The sequence below is a fragment of the Ochotona curzoniae genome, unplaced genomic scaffold, assembly GCF_017591425.1.
Source record: "Ochotona curzoniae isolate NIBS_2020 unplaced genomic scaffold, NIBS_Ocur_1.0 patch190, whole genome shotgun sequence".
NCBI classification, from domain to species: Eukaryota; Metazoa; Chordata; class Mammalia; order Lagomorpha; family Ochotonidae; genus Ochotona; species Ochotona curzoniae.
This window is the reverse complement of record NW_024466740.1, coordinates 368892-389753: the sequence shown is the minus strand read 5'-3', so window position 1 is coordinate 389753 and position 20862 is coordinate 368892. Positions and strand designations below refer to the sequence as shown.

At 46.1% G+C, this 20862-nt stretch overlaps 1 protein-coding gene across 1 annotated transcript in view; it reads right to left on the bottom strand.

Annotated features, from left to right (window-relative positions):
* The window catches only part of LOC121166652 (sodium/potassium/calcium exchanger 3-like), a gene marked incomplete at its 3' end in the record, with an annotated part of 282241 nt that overhangs the window by 193282 nt on the left and 68097 nt on the right, over window positions 1-20862 (bottom strand). The window contains exon 3 of the mRNA XM_040995875.1: window positions 20000-20128. Coding sequence (XP_040851809.1) covers window positions 20000-20128 — 129 coding nt within the window. The remainder of the gene's footprint in view (window positions 1-19999; window positions 20129-20862) is intronic.

Below are 20862 nucleotides of genomic sequence, written 5' to 3'. Positions count from 1 at the left end.
GTCACCCATGTAGGAGACCAAGAAGGAGTTCCTGGTTCCTACCTTCAGCCTGACCCAGCCCTGAGGAAGTGAACCAGAGGATAGACGATCTCTGTCTATTTGTATCTCTCTCCCTCCCCTCTTTATCCTTCTCCATTTCTTTGTTTCTCAAGTAAATGAATAAACAAATATTTCCAAAAAACAATAACTTGGTGTTTATCCATGTTTCCCCACCTGTTTCCCAAGGTCCCACTTCAAATGCTGAAAGGGACTCCTGTGTCAGGTTGCTCATTAGGTAAACTGTGGTTCAAAAAAACAATATTTCACCTTCATACCACCATAGTTGCCGATAACATCGGACAGGAGAAAAATGCAAATACTGTAGCCCTCCCTTATGCATGAGGATACATTCCAAGACCCCCAGTGGATGCTGACATCAAAAATACCATTGAACTGTGTGTGTGTGTGTGTGTGTGTGTGTGTGTGTGTGTGTGTGTGCATAAAATGTTTTGTCCTATGTGTACATATCTCTGGTCAATTTTATCTTATACATTAAGCACAGTAAGAGGGCAACAACAATAATCAATAAGACTGAACAAATATAATGATGTATCATAATAAAAAGTATATTCTCCTTTCCACTTAGTGGAATCATTTGAAACCTTCTTTGTGGCATATCCCAAGTGCCAGCAGCAGCACTGCAGCCTTTGGGGGTCATTAAGTAAAACAAAGTTTACTTGAACACAGGCACCGTCATCCTGCAAGGGCCAATGTGATAACACAGCTAAAAAGCGGCTACTGGGTGGGTAGCATACATAGAATAGACACGCTGTTGACAGGGTCTTTTCATATCCTGGATGGGAAACAATTGGACAGTGTATGATGCTGTCATGTTCGTCACAATGGTGCACACTTCAAATTGAGTCCCATGGACTCCAGAATTTTCCATCTCTTTCTTCTGAACCACAACTGACTGCAAGTAACTGAAACTGCACAAGGCTAAGCTGTGGATAAGAGAAAAAAAAAAAGTTGTGCTTCCATGCTGAGTTGGGTTAAATTAGGATCTCCTGGACCCTCCTCTAAAGCTTTAATTAGTTACCCAGAAAGAGATGCTTCAGAGGCTCCCCACAAGCTGGCTTTGAAAGTAGTGCTACTTGTTCATCTCCCACAAAAAGCAGTTTGCAACATTTCCGCTAAGCAGGGATTTCCCCACTTTTCTAGTGTCCCAGGAAGCCAATGAGATGGCCAGGAAAGGATCCTAGTATCCAGATGGTTTGAAAAGCAGGGACTTACCCAGATTCAGACAAATCTCACAGGCTTTGATGAAGAAACAAACTGCCTCCCAGATGGATACAGCACCCATGTTACTTAAGCCCAGTCCTGTTTTCCAAACTGGCCCAAACTGCTGCTAAACTGAACCTTTTGTCTTTGCACCAGTCTGTTCTGACTCTTTCGGAAGTTTATTTTTTATTTCATTCAAATCACCAGTGAATCTTAGGGCAGGAGCACTCTGACAGCCAAAGCTAATGTCTTGTCCATGGATCCACCTTAGCCAAACCAAAGTGCTTTTCATTCCAGTGCTGTGGATCCACTGAGGTTAGGGTCATCACACTGCCCACTCATTCATTCATTCATTCACTCATCAAGCAGTTAACTAGATCCCACTCTGGGCCAATGTGTAGTCCAGCCAGCCATGAGAAAGCAAGGACAAGCTACACAGACATAAAATCTTCAGAGTTTCTCTCCCAAGAATATTCTGCAATAGGGCTGTATAAACAAGGTGGCTTTTAGTAAGCCCCATCTTTTCCTAGCTCTTCATCCACATCAGGATAATTCCATGTCTCCTCTTACAGAAACAGGCTCAGGGGAAAATGTCTGGCCTAGTGGATAAGATATCATTAGGATACCTGCATCCCTCATGGGAGAACCTGAGTGAGATACCCAACTCCAACTCCTAACTCCAGCTTCTTGCTAACACAGACCCTAAAAGGCACTAATGATGGCTCAAGTGACTGAGTTCCTGTCATTCACAAGGCAGACCTGGATTTAGTACCTAGCTCTCTGTTTTGGTCTTAGACCAGCCTTGGCTATCACAGGTCTTTGGAAAGCGAAACAGCAGGTAGGCCTCACTCTCCAACTGCAAATAAACAATCATTCCACTTAGAAGCTGTAGCAAGAGCTTCTAAAGTCCTCTAGCATGTCAATGCTTTTCATATTCAGAACTCTTAGGGAGCACCAGTGGGGAGTGGGTAACCATGGGCTGACTCATCACATACCTTGTACTATAAATCTCAGATGTGATGACACGTGTGATCTCACGCGGTCTTGGGACCAGCCCGGAGATGGAGCACACACGCTCATTCTGAGATGACAGAACTGATGCTCATCCCACTGACCCATAGAAAGATAAGAAGCACAGTCTCACTCACAGAGCCCCAGTGCAATTTGCACTATTAAAACACATTCCCGTGTTTCAAAAAGAATATAGATTGATTGATTTGTTCATTCATTCAAACAGCAGAGCAACAGAGAGAGAGCAAGACAGTCTTTTGTCCATCTGCTGGTTCACCCCCAAATGGCCACAACATTCAGAGTTGAGCCAGCTGAAGGCAGGAGCCAAGAGCTTCATTTGGGTCTCCCATGTGGCATGGGTGCAGGGCCCCAAGGTCTTGGACCATTAACAGGAGATGGATCTGAAGTAGAGCAATCCAGGCCAGAACTGGCATCCACACAGAATGCCAGTGCCCCAGGTGGTAGCTGAACCCACTATGCCACAAGGTCAGCTCCTCTAACTGCCTTTTAAATCCTTCTCTCTCTGACCCAGAGCCTGAAGAAGGCTCTGAGGACCCTGATCACACTGAACACTTAGGTCAGCAGAGGGCCCAGCAAAGGGCCCAGCAGTGCCTCTGGGGAAAACCTGGATGCAAGAACCAGCCTCCCAAGGCAGGAGGGGTCAAGAGACAGAAGACTGGTGCACAAATCCAGACTCACACAGAGAGTAACTTAGTGGGGACTCAGACAGATATGGGGTATTGGGCATCTACGAGACAAGCAGATCTCTGCAATAAGAGCAAGGAACTAAGGAGCTGAGCAGACAGAGATGACCAGGGGCTAATCAGAACACAGACCCGAGTTGGATTGAAAGCAGAGCAGCCAGGATAGAGCTGACTGTGACTTAACCCGCTGTAGTACATTGCTGGCCCCTGATGTTCTTGTAGTACAATGGGAAGAAAGCCTAAGAGTAGCTAATGCAGAATATGCCTCTGTCCTGGGTAAGGGAACAATTAAGGGCAGCTGGGTGATGGAGAACAGAGGAGAGGAACACAAGCAGAGGCCTTGAAGGAATGCCTGGGATTTCTGCCTGCAACATCACAGAGGGTCTGGGACAGCAGGTGGGCAGGGGTTGGTTCCTCTGATCCTCCCCACGTTGTCCTACGTGAACACTCTGAGAAAGCTGAGCAACATGCTTGTAGCAACAAAAAATAAATCAATCTTTTTAATAAGCAAAGCATAAAAACAATGATAAAAATTACAGTTGTGACACCTTACATAAGTCATTTGCATGCTAGGTATAAATTTCCTTCCCTGAAAACTCAGGGTGAAAACAATGCAATTTATCTATAATTAGGACTGAAAACAGCCCACATTATCTATGACTAGAGGTGGAGAAATAAATGGCAGGTAGTGGTACAATGGAGACCACCTAAAATGCACTACAGTGGAACAAGAGTTATGGCTGCCATTCCTAATGGACTGTCATGTTCTGTTTCTAATCCTATACCCTACCAATGCACCTTGAAAAGCAGGGAAAGATTGGCCCAAGTGCTTTGGCCTCTGCACCCACATGGGAAACCTGGATACAGTTTCTGGCTCCTGATTTCAGCTTGGCCCAGCCCTGGCTCTTGTAGCCATCTGGGGAGTGAACTAGCAGACAGAAGATATCTTTCTCTCTCTCTTTTTCTCTTTCTGCTTTTCAAATAAATAAAAAATATATGTGTGAGAAAAATACAGAAAATTAGTATGGTGAAACAGCACATCTGAAAACACAGTAAAACCACTTATTACTTACAAATGCACGCACATGAGGTAAAACACCAAACACAGGCCACACACATCCCAAGTACACAGCATGGCTGCTTCCAGGGACGGAAAATCTGAAAACCAATTCCATCTGCACTGTGTTATTTCATATAAATGGAAAGAGATCAGAAGAAAATACAAACCTCTTAACATTTATTAATTCTGAGAGTAAAAAGAGTTCATGGAAAAAATGGAATTAGAAGATAAAGTTTACTTTGGTACCAAAACGCTTTGAGATCCATGCACAGGGGAGTATTCAACATCTTCATGGAAAAATTAGTAGTTGAAAAACAAAAGTGGATGGATTTAAAATTTGTTTTACATCTAAACATCTTTAAAATTTTTAAACTTTATTTACATTTGATTTTAAAGCCAGAGAGAGAATATTTTCCATCCTCTGATTCACTCCCTCAAATGCCAGCAGTAGCCAGAGTGTGGCCACACTAAAGCTGGGAGCCAAAAATTCTACCCAGGTCTCCAATGTGGGTGGTGAAACTCAGTGACTTGAGGCATCATTTACTGCCTCCTGGGGTGGGCATTAACAGGAAGCTAAATCAGAAGCAAAGGAGCCAGGCCTTGAACTAAGCACTCCAACATGGGACACAGGCAGCCCAAGTAGAGTCTCAACCTCTGAGGCCAATGCCCACCCTTAAACTAACGCTTTCATTCCACAGTAGAATTACTTCCACTTTTTTTTTTCTACTTTTACATCTTGCACTTTTTTTCTTCAGCTTCAAAGTATTCTATGAAAATGTTTTTTAAAAAGTCCAAAGAAGGTACAAGATTCTCTTAGATGTTCAAGAAAGATTGACCACTAATGAATATTTGAGGTCCTTTATGATGTTCTAAGGACTTGCTGCATCTTGTGAACATAATACCGGACCAAACAACCTGGCTGCAATCCACATAGGGGTCTGTCACATGCAGGGCAAAGGGCGGTCCTTATGCAAATGAGGCATCAGCTGGGGACTCCTGCCTGATGTGCAGCTCAGGCAGGAACTTACAAGCTAGGAAGGAGCTATGATGCACAGCCAGGTTATAGCTCCAGCTCAGCCCCACCCATTGCAGGATGCTCCCAGAAGGCTTGACTTGGGAGAGTCTGCAGCAGAAGCACTCAACCCGTCCTGGGAGGAATCTGACAAATGCCGGGATACTAGCCCTTCCTCCCTTGTGCTTGTCCATGCTCAGGTGTGTCCCTGGAAAGCACTTTCAGGCTTAAGCCCTAGTTTGGGTTTGCAGCAGAGTTCACTGCTTCTTAGAGCCAGCATAGACAGAATCACGACTTATTTCTTCACCAGCTGATTAAACATAACAACAGGGAGCTGACATGTACAAACTCACTGGGAGATTGACATTTGCCCAGGAAGTCACCAGGATGGCGATGATGTTCTATAACAGGGCAGGTGGAAGCCTGAGCTAAGGAGCATTTCACAGCCCAGATCTGCCAGGTGGGAAGGGGAAAGATCATTTTATGGAACTCAGAATGACTAAATGCAAAATGACTTGGGCTCTTTCCAAGGAAGATAATGGTGATGATCCCAATTGCCCCAGGGAACACACAAGGAAACAATGGAAAAGCACTGTAAGGTGATGTCACAAAGGAAATACGGGGGCATGTCGGCTGCTAGGTCATGTGTATCCCTTGTGTTGGCAGTATACTATTAACTTGCACTAGGAGGAGACAGCACTGTACTGCTGCTCTCCAACGTGGCACCTGTTCATTAATCCCTTAGTACTAATCCCATTTTTTGCAGTGTATTTGCAGATTTTCCAAGTTATTTCATACTGATTTCTCCTTCCCAGCAGCCCATGAAGAAAGGGCAGACCCATTCCTGGGCTGAGCAGGGACAGGCACAAGAGAGGAAGTCAAAGAAAGGTTCTTGGGTGGGCACACAGGGCAAGGACACTGGAGCCACACTGCCACACACCTTACAGCTGGCTACATCTGGAGGCCTGAGCCAAGTCAAGGTGGGCAACACTGGCCAGAGGCGCAGGACACAGGCCAACTTGGAGAGCTGCCTCTGGCAGCTGCCAGCAGTGCTGTGACTCCATCTGCTGGGAGGAAAGACAGCAGCTGCCCCCACTCCCTTCAGCTCCACAATAGCTCTACCCTCAACCTGAAAACCTCCTGCCCACCTCCAGGCCCCAAAGCTTGGCAGCCAACTGGAGACGTGTAGACTCTGAGAGGGACATCCTTCTTTCTCTCTTCCCAAACACAAAGCGGGAAGTGAGTTGCTTGCTGCAGTGGATGAGGGAAGTGGGTCATGGACAGCAGAGATGCTTTCTCAGCTGTATGACAATGAGCGTGTGTATCAGTCACCATAGCTACATAACAAACTGACCCCAGTTGGCAGTGCAGAACAGCCACAATTATCTGCTGTGTCTCTCCCCTGGTTTTCCCTTGGGCAGTTCTTACTTGAGGCTTACAAGCAGATACAGTGGGTTCAGGGGAGGGGAGCTAGACTCTTCTGGGAGGTATCCTTGCCAACACTTCCAGCTGTGGCTGCTGGGTGATAGTTAGGACCTCAGCTAGGGCTGGTCACTGGAGCATCTCCACAGGGGCTTCGTTCCAACACGGCAGGTGGGCCCCAAGATTAAAAATAAACAAACAAACAAACAAAAAAACAAAACAGGTGAAATCTTGTTGTGGTTTGGATATGGTTTGTCCCTAGATGGTGCTGGGAAGCTGAGTCCCTCTATGTGGTGGTGCTGGAGGATAGTGGGGACCTCCAAGAAGAGGGGCTGCTTAAGTCACATAGAGGTACTGCCCTCAGAAGGCACTAGGAGATTCTAGTCTCTCTTTCAAGGTCTCTTCCTCACTCAGGCATGTCCACCACTGGGATACCAGCAAGCCATGAAGCCCTGCAGGGCCTGCAACCTCCCAAACCATGAGCTACATCAGTTGTTTTTCTCTCTAAAGTTGGCCCACCATAGACAACCCGTTACAGTGAGGAAAGGAGCTGACATAGAAGGCACACCTGTTACAGTGAGGAAAGGGACTGACACAGAAGGCACACACTTTCAGTTGTACCTTCTGCATCAGACACCAGTCACAGAGGTCAGCCACATTCAAGGGGAGGGGAATGGGAGGGAGCCATGGCCCAGGAGACGCACGCCAAAGTACTGGTGGGCAGACTATAAAACAGTGCAGGCTCACTCCTCCCCATCTCCCCACAACCTGTCAGGGACCAGCGCACCACCATGGGAATTCCCTCCTGTCAGACAAGTGGCTGACTGTGGAGTGGGCTGGCCCTGGAACTTCCTGAAGACAGGCGTAAACGGACATTCTGAGTTGAGGGTTTGGCCAATGTCTTCTAAGAGGCTAGAGATGCAGGTGTACTGGTATGTCAGAACTCACAATGACATGCTCAACACTTGACATGCCACCTTGCACAAACGTCAACCCAAACAGGGAACAACAAGGAAAGAACTCTAGCTATTACACACATGCCAAAGAACAAGAGACTGTTGCCACTGGTTCCTGAAAACTACGGTGAAGTCCCATGTAGCAGGATGGATACTGGGTTGGCTACGGAATGGATAAAACAGAGTCCCTGGAGTAAATTATAGAATTGTAGGTACTGGGTCTAGACACTCACTGTATATACTTTCTGTTTTCATATGTTTGCAAGTGTTAATAATAAAATGGTGAAAACAAATGAAGAAAAACTGAAGGCCCTACAGACAAGATTTTTGAAACTGAATGGGAGGAAGAGAGAGACACAATGCACATTTTTAACTAAGCAGCTTGTGAACATTGTGGCATGGACAGGACAATAATTCCAGAGTCATAATAACGCATGAGAGCTACTGTTCTCCTGGGAATTGCTAAGCAGAGCCACCTGGCACCAAGTTGTTTGGCCTGGGAACTCTCAAAGGAAACATCCTTTGTATTTCTTTTTTCAGCTAGATACAAAATGATTCTGCCAAGAGGATGATGTCCTGCATAAGCCAGGATCAATGGACTTAAAAAAAAAAAAAACGGCCAACAGTGGAGGTAGTGCAGCTGTAGTACAAATTCCCTGCCTTAAATTAAGTATTAAATAATTCAGTGCAATAAATCAACCCAGTAGTTGTGATTAAAATAAAGCAGGCAGTAGGGGAAACTTTGTAGTTCTGGAATATGAAGGGACATTGATTTTTCTAAGATGCATTTACATATTTATTTGAAATAGGACAACAGGAGAATATGAGAGAAAAACGGAGATAGACGGAACGAGATCTCCTATCCGCTGGTTCATTACCAAATGACCTCAACAGCCAGTGCTGAGCCATGTTGAAGCCAGGATCCCAAAACTACACACATGGGTGGCAGGGGCTCAAGGGCATGGGCCATCGTATGCTGTTTTCCCAAAGACATTAGCAGGGAGGTAGATTGGAAGTGGAGCAGCCCAGGACTTGACTGGTACTAGTAAGAAATGCTAGTGACACAGGCTGTGGCTCAACTGTGTCACTCAGGATGCAAGACATTGGTTTCTGCATCCATGGGACATAGGTTACCACTTTTGGATGTGTTTGTTGAATGCCAGTCCAAAGCACAGCTCATACTTCATAGTCACAGAATGAAACAGTACTACAGCCTGAAGGTCTATATTCCCCCGACTCCAGAAATCATATGTTGAAATCCTCAATCCCCCGAAAAGCCCATAGCATTTTGTGACAATAGCCACAGTGAACTAAGGTCAAAGAGGACAGAGGCCAGTGCAGAACAAACCTTGCTCCTTTCGTACCTGCTCATGGCCCCTCAACTCTTCTTTCCTCTTTGGTTATCTGTTCCTTGCAACTAGCCAGGCCTTCTCTTAAGCCCATAACCCACTCAGGGATTTTTCCTATGGATTTTCCCAGGAGAAACCAACAAGATTTCATCTGAGGCAGAATTTCATTTTCCCCGGATGAGATCCCAGTGGTTAATGATTCTGATAGGGATTGGCTGTCTGTGCAGCCAGCTGGTATACTTCGACCACCAAGCCTGCTTTTACTTTATGCTTGTGTTTTGAGAATATCTGCACCTGTCAGATTCATTTTACTCCACTCCTATGATAGAAAATCCCCATGTCTTCAAAAGTATGGAAATAAAAGCCAAACTCTTTGAATCCAGCTCCCTGCTAATGTGCCTGGGAAAGTAGCAGAGGATAGCCCAAGTTCTAAGGCTCCTAAACTCACGTGGGAGACCCAGAAGAAGATCGTGGCCCCTGTAACAACTCAGAATTAAGACCCCTGGTCATTGGACTCCCAAGGATTTGCTGATTATATGCTCAGAAAGTGAGCCCAGGGTCACAGAGAGCAGTGGCAATGTACTACACACTTCACATGCATCACCCCGCTTGTTCTGTTTTTCCCAAGAATGACTCCCATTTCACAGGGCAAGAAATCAATGCTTTGAGGTACAGCTACAAGGTCGCCCCAGGGTCCATGGCTTGGGGATGTCAGAGTCAGGATTCCTCCCACACTCCTAACTCTACTCCAGGGTACTTCATAAGATATGAGCACCAATAGTGTTTGGGCAGGGGGAGGGGATTGTGGAGCACTCCTTCAGTCACCAGAGTGAGAGATGCTCCCATAAGGGTAACCTTGACATTGGAGTCCAGTCCTTAGCCCCTTCCAGGGGCTCTGCCCACCTTGTTTACAGCCAGCCGCTGCCCTTCCCCAGGACAATGTTGCTGAGACTAGAGGCATGAGTGCTGGGTGATTGCCTCCAAGGTGTGATTGCAGGGTCAAGGTGTGATTGCAGGGTCACAATACATGATGGATGTGACACTGGGCTGTGTCCAAATCCAATCTGTTCTCAGCTGGCTTCTAAAATAAGGCTCCTAATACTTCATTCAGGGTTTTGACTGTTCTATGACAGAAAGTTCAGCCAGATCAATGGCAGTAACCCTTTATCAGGGGTCTCAGAAACACCAACAGGATAACTCAGACATGCCCTTATTTCTTTATTTATTAAGATTGATTTATTTGAAAGAGTGAGTGAATCAGAGAGAGAGAGAAATGAGAAACAGAGATTGGTGTTGTTGCATAGTTGCAAAGCTGCTACCTGCAGTTACTGTGGGTACTGATTCAACTTCTGGCTGCTTCACTTCAAATCCACCTTCCTACTACTGTACCCGGGAAAGAAACAGAGGACAGTTAAACAGTTTGGGCCCTTGAATCCACACAGGAAATCTGGAAGATGCTCCTGGCTCCTGGCTTCAGTCTTGCCCAGCCCCTAGTGACTGTAGTCATTTGGGGAGTGGAGCAACAGATAGAAGATCTCTGACTCTATAACTCTGCCTTTCAAATAAATAAATGTTTTAAAGAGGCAGGGATGAAAGGAAAGAGAGAGAGAGATCCCTATCTACTGTCTCCCAGGTGCACTAGCAGGGAGCTGGATTAGAAACACTAAATAGCAGGGACCTTAGGCACTCAAGCATGAGATATGGGACCCCAAGCAGCAGCTTAGCCTTCTGCACCCCAGATATGTCACTGAAGATGAAACATGAGCCTTGTCATGGGCCTAGATGGAGTTGATCCCACTATTATCTCAGGTGGCTGTGGGCCCGCTGACCAGGGATAGCCCATGCTGGATGCTTCTGTCCTGTTATGCTCAGTGTCCTAGCCCTGCTATATCCTCTCACAGTGCTTATCCAGGCTGCCCCCTGGAGCCTACTGAGAGACACACTGGCCTGGAGAAGCCTCAGTGAGCCCCAGGGGAGGAAGGTAGGAAGCCTGGAGTGTCATATTCAGGGTCATAGGTCACAGAGGCCATCATATCCCAAGACCTTACTCTCAGTTCCATGGCCATTTCCGCAGGCTCCTGTTTCTGAGCTGGTGACAGAGGCCAGGAGGCAAGATGAGATGCACAGACTGAACGAGGCACGGCATCAATACATGTAGATTTTGGAGGGTATAGCAAGAGGGGAAAAAATGCTCAGAAAGCTTAGAAATATAGCCAAGGCTTCCCGGAATGGAGCAGATGAGTGAATGCCTGGTGACACAGCTTCTGTGTCCAGTGAATGAGTGGGCACAGGAAGGCAGCTCTGGAGTGTAGATGCCGGTTTACTCCCCTAAGGCCACACTGGGCTGAACCAAGAACAACCCAGGAGCCTTATCCAGGTCTTGTCTGTGGGTGGCATGGGCCCAGGCCCTTAGGTCATCTTCTGGTGCTTTCCTAGGCCATACTCAGGGTGTTGGATCAAGAGGTGGGGAAGCCAATGAGCAAATGGGATACAGTGTCACAACTGGCAGCTTTGCCATCCATTCCACAATGCTGGCCTCTCATAAGCAAAATTTTAAACAGATCCCTAACCCATGGAACAAAGAAATGTTCATGGTTTTGATTGTGTGTCCAGGTTGGGAAGATGGGGAAGGGAAGAATATCTGAATCTCAAACCCTTAGTCCAGAAGTAGCATTAAAAATATTGACTCCAGCAATCTGGGAGGGGGATCAGAAAGAACAGAGGGAAATTGCAGGCACCCTTCCTGCCTCAACCTCCCCTGCAGGCTCTAGGAGGTACCAGCCCCAGGACCTACAGCAAGAGAGCAGCAGAGTACATCAGTATGTGTACAGACCAAAGATGGACTCCCAGTGAAAGAACTGAATACATCCTAACAGTAAGATGATGGACTCTCTGACAATGAACTCCCTGCAGTCTGTGTTGCAGCTACTGAACTCTGCAAAAGCAGTGGGTGTGTGTAGCTGCGTCCCAGTAAAAGTTTATTCACAACAGTTACCTGGTCCAGTCTGTGCGGGAGCTCCCTCAACAGGAACACCCTGCTTTGGAGAAAAAAGGGTTCCAATGCCACAAAACGCCATAAGCTCAGCTTGTGTTCATGTTTAGGATTCTCCATCCTCAACTCTATCTCAACTTGCCTTCATCTCAGGCTAACTGTTCCATCAACTTGGCACCCTCATCCGGTTGCTTCTGACCTTCAGTTATTCCTCCCAAGGGCCCAAACACATTTGAATGAGCTAATAAACATGAAAGGGCTTTCAGCAGGACCCAGCAAATCCACCCAAAGGCTCCACAAGGGAGACCAGAGTTTATCATCCTTTATCTGTGTTTCCTAGGCATTCCAGGCACCACCCACCTGAGGAGGCTCCCAAGGCTGATTTGAAAGAATGGGATTTACAAAGAATTCTTCAACAGAAAAAGAGTCTTAAAGGGACGTCAAAGCTAGAAAGCCTGAAGTCTGCAGTCTGAGACTTTTAAACTCTTCATTCGTGTAAAGCAGAAAATCCTCAGCCCTCTCTTTCATCCTGGTTATCTACATAGCGGCCTCTTAGACCAGAAATCTTCGTTAATGAGAAACCTCTTGGTTAATGCTTCAGTATGTCCTCCTCACTCAGCCCAGCCCAGCCTGCAAGAAGCCTGCCTTACTGCTGAACCACACTGAATAATGTGCTCCTCCTTAGGACAAACCTAAGGATCCTGCCATATCCTCCTGTGCCTGCACAGAAGTAAAGTCGTTGGAAGTGACCCACCAGCCTATCTACTGTACTTCTGGTAACGAGGACAATTCAGCTGCAATTCATCCAGCAAGACGATCACCAGGGCCCAGCTGTCTCTAGCACATACTCCACTTTGTGATGCTCACAAACTTGTGAAGAAGGTATCCGAACATGCATTTTGCAGAGGGTGGAGATGCGGACCACAGCTTGTAACCAACTCACCTGGCTGTGCAGAGGTTTCCTGACTCCAGATCTCAAGTTCCTCCCACATGATTGTATAGATGATTTCATTTGAACAAAAGCATTCCTGATTTTTCCCCAGAATGTTTGTTTTCCCAAAGAAAAGGGACCATTTGCAAATGAGCACCACAGGACCCTACCAAGGTAAAAAGAGAAACTGGCCCTGTCACTTTCGCCAATTGAGAGGAATGAAAGACAAGAGCTAAAGCCAGGCTAGGAAGACTTCAGTGGGTTAGGATTTTTCAACAATGGCCATTGACTGCCTTTGGAATAGTGTAGTCCTACAGGGGAAAAAAAGGGGGGAAGCTGATGCTTTAAAAAAAATAAATAAACAAATTTAAGGAAAATGAACATAGCAGGGACTACCGAGGTGCAGCAAACCTGCTTCTTCTCCCTTCTACATGGTGCTGTTGTGCATGTCCCCGCATCCCTACAAATTGAGCCAAGTGTCATGGGGCCCAGATCTGGCCAATGGGAATGTGAGCAGAAATGAGCCTTCACCCCCAAACACCCTACAACTACCCATAAGCCCCCACGCGCCTTCCTTGCCCTGGGAAAAGGCACGGCAGCCTGGGAAGCCAAGTCCAAGGATGGGAATGTCTCTAGACCCAAGGATCTGGAGTGCCATGCCCATTTCCTGCCACAGGGCCAGCCACAAACCACAACTCCACATGAGAAACAAAGAAATGTCTCTCGTGTTAAATCCCCAAATCTGTTACAGCAGCTACTATTACTCCATCACACTGATTCAGTAAAGAACTTGATACAAATTAAAAAGCATATGACATTAGTCTCTAATTTGTTCCACTTAAGAATGTCAACAGTTATTAGCTGAATCATTATGAACATAACAACTTAAGAGAGAGGTTAGTGAAAGCTGTGTGAGCTGGTAAAACCATGTGTGCACTTTAAGACCTTACACTTAGTTCTTTCCTCGATTCAAACCTGGTGGCAACCACATGAAGGTGAGTACACACTGATACTTCTTTTATTTTGGATGTAGATGGGTATGTATAATCTATAATTAAAATCAATTTCAGGGGTTGGAGCCATGATGGCTAAGCCACTGCCTACAACGTGCATCCCACATGGGTACCGGTTTGTGTCCCAGTTGCTCCACTTCCCATCCATCTCTCTGCTTATGGCCTTGGAAAGCAGCAAAGAATGGACCAAGTCCCTTGGCGTCTTGCACACATGTGGGAAATCCAGGAGAGGCTCCTGGCTCCGGGCTTCGTATCGGTTCAACTCTAGTTAGGAAATGAACCAGCAGATGGAAGATATTTCTTTCTCTCTTTCCCCTGTGTAACTCTACTTTTCAAAATAAAAATAAATCTTTTTAAAAAATCAATTTCACCTGTTCTATTTTAACTATATGGCTACTAGAAAATCTAAACATACCTTTTAAGTACATTTAGCCTAGAGGTTAGGACACTGGGTAACACCTATATCCCACACCAGGGTCCCTTGGTTTCGTACCTGGCTGCAGCTCCTGGCTTCCAGCTACTGTGGACACCTATGAGGCAGTGATGGTGGTCAAGTAAAATCCTGCAACCCGCCTGGGAACTGTTGAACACACTCTTACTCTTGGTATTTCAAATTACCAAATTACATTTGTAGCTTGCATTGTTGCTGTTATACACCGCTACTTTAGATCGTGTCAGCATCACATTTTATATCCCATTATTAATAGGCACTGCTCTGTTACACAGGAGTTGGGAGGTTGTTTATGCTCCAGATAAGCCTGTGATCTGAGACAGGTGTTGTGTCTCTGCAGTTGAGGTTTCATGTAGCAGATGAGAACACTGGTTGGTCCATGGTTTGCACAGAGGACCTGTTCAGTCCTATGATTTTAAACCAGCCAACCACAATGTTACCGTTGAAACCCCCAAGCAGCAGGATCCTAATGCTTCCCTTGATCACAGTCCACACTGTCAACGGATCTACCATTTGCTGCTCTGTCTGGGCCATGATTCGTGTTCATGGGACACACTAAGCCTTAGAAGTTACATTTCACGTCGCTGCTTCCAACAGCTCCCTGGCTTCTCTCCTATGCCGAAGCTCACGTGTAACTCCCAGATGATGTGGCTTCTAATCACTCCCCTCACAGCTGGTCTGCTCAACACCCCTGGCATACTCCCTTGGGGGCACTGTCCCACAAGTCTCATCTTGTACTTGAAACACAGTCCCACCCTGTCTTCCTCACCTTCAGCAACCTGCACCCCAGCTCAGCAGGACAGTTAGCAGGAGATCCCCTTTAATCAAAAGGGGCTCAGAGGGACCTCACGGCCAAGTCCACACCACAGGCCATCATCAGCAATATATCCCTTCTTCCAAAGCCTATTTCAGAGAAGCATTTTGAAGAAAGACTCATTGCCTTACAACAGCAAAGAACCAAGATCCAAATGATGATGGATTTTCCTGGAGACAGCCAGCAAAGTATGTAAATAGATTTATGCAAAGTGTACACATAAATATTACAAAGAATTCATTTCTGCTGCAGCTGTCCACCGCCCTCAATATTACATTTAGCTAACTTAATTTTCCGTGGATCAAATTTATTCAAAGTTAAATTTCTCTTAATAGGTCATTTGAGTAAACAGTTTCAAGTGTTATTTGCCAAGACAATGATACATTTCCCGGCTGCAGATGCAATCGGCAGTGTCAGGCAAAAAAACAACCTTAAAAATTCACAGAGAGCTGGAATGATTGCAGAAAAAAAATCAAAACCCTGGGTCAGTCTTTTTTAGGCTATTTTGGAGGTTAAAAAAACTCACAAGTTTCTATCAAAATCAGGTCTTTTGAGTGGCAGAAGAAAAACACCATTTTTTAAAAACATCTTAAATGTATAAAGCAACATATGTTTAAAGTGACAGAAAATATACAGTGATCATGCCATGTCAAGGTTATCATAAGTCACCAACAGCACAGGACCCAGCGTGGTAGCCTAGTGGCTAAAGTCCTCACCTTGCATGCACAGGGATCCCATATGACTGCTGGCTCATGTCCCAATGGCCCCACTTCCCATTCAGCTCCCTACTTGTGGCCTGGAAAAGCAGAGGACAAAGGCCCAAAGCCTTGGGATCCTGCACCAGTGTGGAAGACTAGAAGAAACTCCTGGCTCCTAGATTCAGATTGGCTCAGCTCCAGCTGTTGTGGCCTCTTGGGGAGTGAACCATCAGACGGAGGATCTTCCTCTCTGTTTCTCCTCCTCTCTCTGTACATCTGACTTTCCAAATAAAATAAATATATCTTAAAAAAAAATAAAAGCACTGGCATTTTGCAACAGGACCTGACACCCTGAGCATCCCTGGCCCACAACCTGGGTGCTGTGGTCTTTTCAAAAAGGAGAAGGAAGGCAGGGTGGGAGAGGGATGGAGGGAGCAGAGGTGGGGCTGAGGAACGGCATGGCATTTTGTAACATGAAGAAGTTCCTGAGCAAAGTGTCTGTCTCAGGGTAAAAGGTTTTGTGAGTCTGCATTCTTAGAATATCTAGGAATCAACAAGTTTGTGCAATAAAAGAGATGAACCAGGATTTATTTTTCCATTGGTCAAGGAATGAATGTCTGAGAGCAAGCCAGCCCCTAATTCCCAGAGGAAACACAATTAGACTAGAGGCAATTCAATCTCCACTGCTTGAGTCAATGGCTTTACTCAAAGACTGCTAAACCCAGGGGTCCCTGGGACACCTTAGGAGTGGCCTGTGACATCAGAGGTGGCCATGGGGCATTCCTGATGAGAGACCTCAAGGATCTGAACGCCAGGTCCCACATGGCTGCAACACCCACTGACATCCCAAACACTCCAGTCCCTATGTAACCATTCCTTACCATCCCTCTGATAGAATCCCATTGAGTAGATGACTGCTAATAGCATATTCACAAATAGGCAGGGAGTCTACATGGAAGACTTTTCAGGGCAGACACCACTGCAGCTGATCATTACAAGCAATATACAAGGACACTGAGCTTGCAAAGGAAACTGGGAGATGTCTGGTCAAGGTCCTGACCCCGGCTCACTCCAGTGCCATTCTCCCATCCAACACTAAATTACAGACAGAAAAGACAAATATTATCACAATCGCAGCCCTCAATCAGTGATCTGACTCACTGCTTTGATGTTGCATAAAGTATCACTTTGTTCAAAGCTAAGAAACAGATTCCTGACAGCACTGCAGGGAGGGCCATGCGGATCTGTGACAAGGTTTCCACTGCACTGTCTTTAGAAGCAGGTGACTTGAGCAGTGACAAATACTTCTGCTTCTTATTGTTACTGCCATGTACCAGCTCTTCAAAGCCTGAGACTCCAATTCACTATGGAAACATGCTACAGAATGTATCCCTAAGAACCATGATGACCCATCCATAATCAGGAAACGTGGTCCCCAGCAGACAGGACACAATTCTTCAGTAGGCTCTTCCTACAGAGAAACCAAACACAGGCTACTGCATTCTACTGTATGACATCATGGTCAATTCTCACAACAATCAGCAAAGGTCTGAAGAATGACTTCAATTGACAAAGAAGTACACAGGGGCTTGGAGAGCCTGACATTACTTCTCTCAACTGGGATTCAAATCTGGTGAGCAGGACTCCAAAACCCACTTAGAGAGGGGCTGAGATCGATGCATCCCTCCATAGCCCTGAGACGCCTGCAGTTAAGCTGCAAGGATATTTCTCCAAAGACAACTTAAAGTTCAAGATCAGCCTGTGCAACAAACCTTTCTGTGCAACAGGAACTGTCCCACAATCTGTGCTGTCCAATCATGGTAACCAATAGCCACAGACTGCTGTTGGTTACTTGATCTATGGCTAGTCCAATTAAGAATCTCAATTTTTAATTTTTAAAGATTGACCTATTTATTTGAAAGGCAGAATTAGAGAGGTGGGACGGAAATTCATATACATCCTCTGATTCGTTTCCTGAATGGCCACAATGGCTGAGGGCTGGACCAGGCCAAAGCTACGGGCCTGGAACTCCATCTGGGTCTCCTATATGGTTACAGGGGCCCAAATACTCAGGCCATCTTATTCTTTCCCAGATGCATTATCATGGAGCTGGGTCATAAGCAGAGCAGCCAAGACCCAACAAGCACCTCAGCAGAATGCTAGTGTCACAGGTGCAGGCTTAATCCACTGGGCCACAATGCCAACTGCAGAAGTTAATTCATATATCACCATTGATTGATCATATCGGACAGCACCATTGACAACATTTTACACCAATGATATTCAAAAAAGGGAATGGTTCCAGCGTCCTGGGGTGGCCTCAGCAAGGCTTCAGGAAGGACTTGGGCTTGAGGACCTTGCTGTGTTAGGAACAGACTAGGACTCTTCCTGTCTCTTATATAATCATTTTCAGGTTTCAGGACCAAGATCCCCAGAAATTAAGCCTTGAGTCACCAGGTGAAGAAATCTGGTTCCATATTTTTTTGGGGCCTGCTCTACATAGCTTGACTGACCTCCCATCCTGGGGTCTCTCTCTCTCTCTCCCTGTCTCTGTCTCTCCTCCTCCCCCACTCCTACCAACCCCAGCAGGCACCTGGTTTGTGCCCATCTTTGCTATTCGTGAAGCTGAGTCATTTCCTCTCTGGGGATGTTTTTTAATCCACTGGATGCTTTCACATCTGTCACTCTGCAAAAGGCATTTCCTCACCCACTGAGCACAGCTACTCACAGAGAGACCACCTCCTGTTCCCCCAGACCACAACCCTAACAACAGGACACAAAAGTCTTCCACTCCCATGCAACTCTGCATGTGATCAAAGCCAACACCATTTCTGATCCATCCTTTCCTATACAAAAGTGATAACTGGATTTTTGAATACTGTACTTCCCGTCTTAAGGCCAGATTAACCAACAGGGATCCTGCCAAAGAACCCCTGCCATCCCTGTTACATCTCTTCTGATGACACACCTGATTCAGCAGCCAGAGCTCAAGTACTGAAGCCCTTGTGGCCATTTTCATTTTGAGCTAACAGAGCTGCCCATGGCTTTCACTAGTCATCAAGAATGGGAGTGTTGAGCCTACGACTCCATGCAGCTCTCAGTCTTTTATATAGAGGAGTACTGGGTTTGTAGGGATTTTTGGAGGGGTGGGGAAAACTATTTTTAACTCTGGAGTACTTTGCTTTTGGAGCTGATTGTTTAAGATCCTAGGTGTGGCAGGGAAGGGCCCTTCTCCCTACCTTCCCCACAAATGAGGAGATACTACCGAAACTCCTGAACTCCAAGGCCTGTGGTTCTTTGCCACGAGGATTGTTTATGTCCTTATATGATAGCACTGCATGCGAGAGCAATGCATCACTGAGCCCCTGAAGGGGGCTCCAGGGAGTGGCCACGCCCAAGTCAGGCCCCAGACCCAACATATCCCACACAAGTGTCTACACAGCCCATGAACTAACAATGGTTTTTAAATTTTAAATGCACTGCATAGTTTATTTTAAATAAATGTATCATAGACAACGAGATCATGTGAGGGTATTGTAAAAGTTCATGAACGAAAGAGAACTACAAGTTGATTTGGGCATCAAAAAACCTGATACCTATTCCTAAGTGTTTTTAATAATGTGTATTTTCCATGAACCCTCTGAAGAGCCCTCATCCTGGGCCTACAAGGCTGGCCTCTCCCAAGACCCAGCGCCTCCTTTCTGTTCCAACTCTCAGGGAACTCATCACAGCCCAGAAGGCTTCATGATCTGGGTTAGGACCATCCCTCATTCCCTTGACTTTGCTGTGTGTTGCCTTTCTCAGAAATTTTTGAGGCAGAATGTTGCACATCTTTCTAAGAAAACACACAATATATAGCAAATACAACAAACGACAGACCAAAATTCACTTCTTCAAAGAACAGCAATAATTAGCATGAAGACTTGGCCCAGCCTTGTGTCTCTACTGTGACAAAAACAAGGCTCCAGGCACGAAATCAGCTAGAGACGACCTCAGGGTTCCAAACCAGCATGGCTACTGGATGTCCTCCTGACTCAGTTTCCCCCTTGCCAGCCCAGCACCAGCCTCCATGCTTGTATAGGTCCTGTGTTGGAAAGAACACTTCTCAACAAGGCAAAGAAAACAGAAGCAGAAACACATCATCACCACCTCATGGGATCTCACCTTTATGTTTCTTAGACACCTGCCCTGGATATTCCTCAAGACTCCTGAGATAAGAACTTGAATTAACAACAACAACAACAACAAAATACAGCATTTGACTCATCCTCAGCCATACCCAGAGGAAAAGGCAGCTGCTGCCCAGTGGCACAGCTGTCATCTTACCTGGTTCGGTGCAGTTCTTGCTGCTCAAGAGCCCTGCATCTTCAGAAGTAAGAGTGTCATTCACTTGCATCAGCTTCCTCCCCACCATCCACTTTCTGTCTTCCCCAATGAGGTCCATGAGGTCAAATTCTAGAGAGAAACAGAGAATAACCACAGGTTATCAACCTTTGGATTTCAGCCGTGACTAGCATTGGGTGCCAGTGGACACTGGTCAGTCCTGCCTGGAAGAAAGACCACCTGCCTCTCACTGCCTGAAGACTGCTCTGGCTGCTGGAGATGACTGCAGACCACAGAGCAGTCCTCAGTCAACAGCAGGTGGAAACTGGGTTGGCACCTCAGTGCTTGAGTGGAATGGCTTGCAGGTGTGCATTCTTAACAAACTTACAGAGCTGTCTCCAGCGGGATTTACCTCCAATTGTCTATATTAGAAGTCTCTTGACAAAACACACCATGTTAGTTCCTATCTCTAGTCTGTTCCCAACAAGATGCTGAGAATTGTCTCATAACCAATCCCGCAGCTATGGGCCAATTTCCCCAGTGTCCATACCCCTACTTCAAGCAACCAGAATGATGTCATTGAAAATAAGAGTTGGTGGGGTTGCACCATGATGAAGTAGGCTAAGCCCCCACCTAAGGATGACTCAAGTCCTTGAGTCCCTGCACCCAAATGGGAAATCTAGAAGAATTCCCTGGCTCCTGGTTTTGGATCAACTCAATTCAGGACATTATAGCTATTTGGGGAGTGAATCAGAGAATGGAAAATAAGTTCATGAATCTCAACCAATCTCTCTCTCTCTCCCCCACTCTCCGTGTGTGTGTGTGTGTGTGTGTGTGTGTGTGTGTTTGTAACTCTGCCTTTCAAA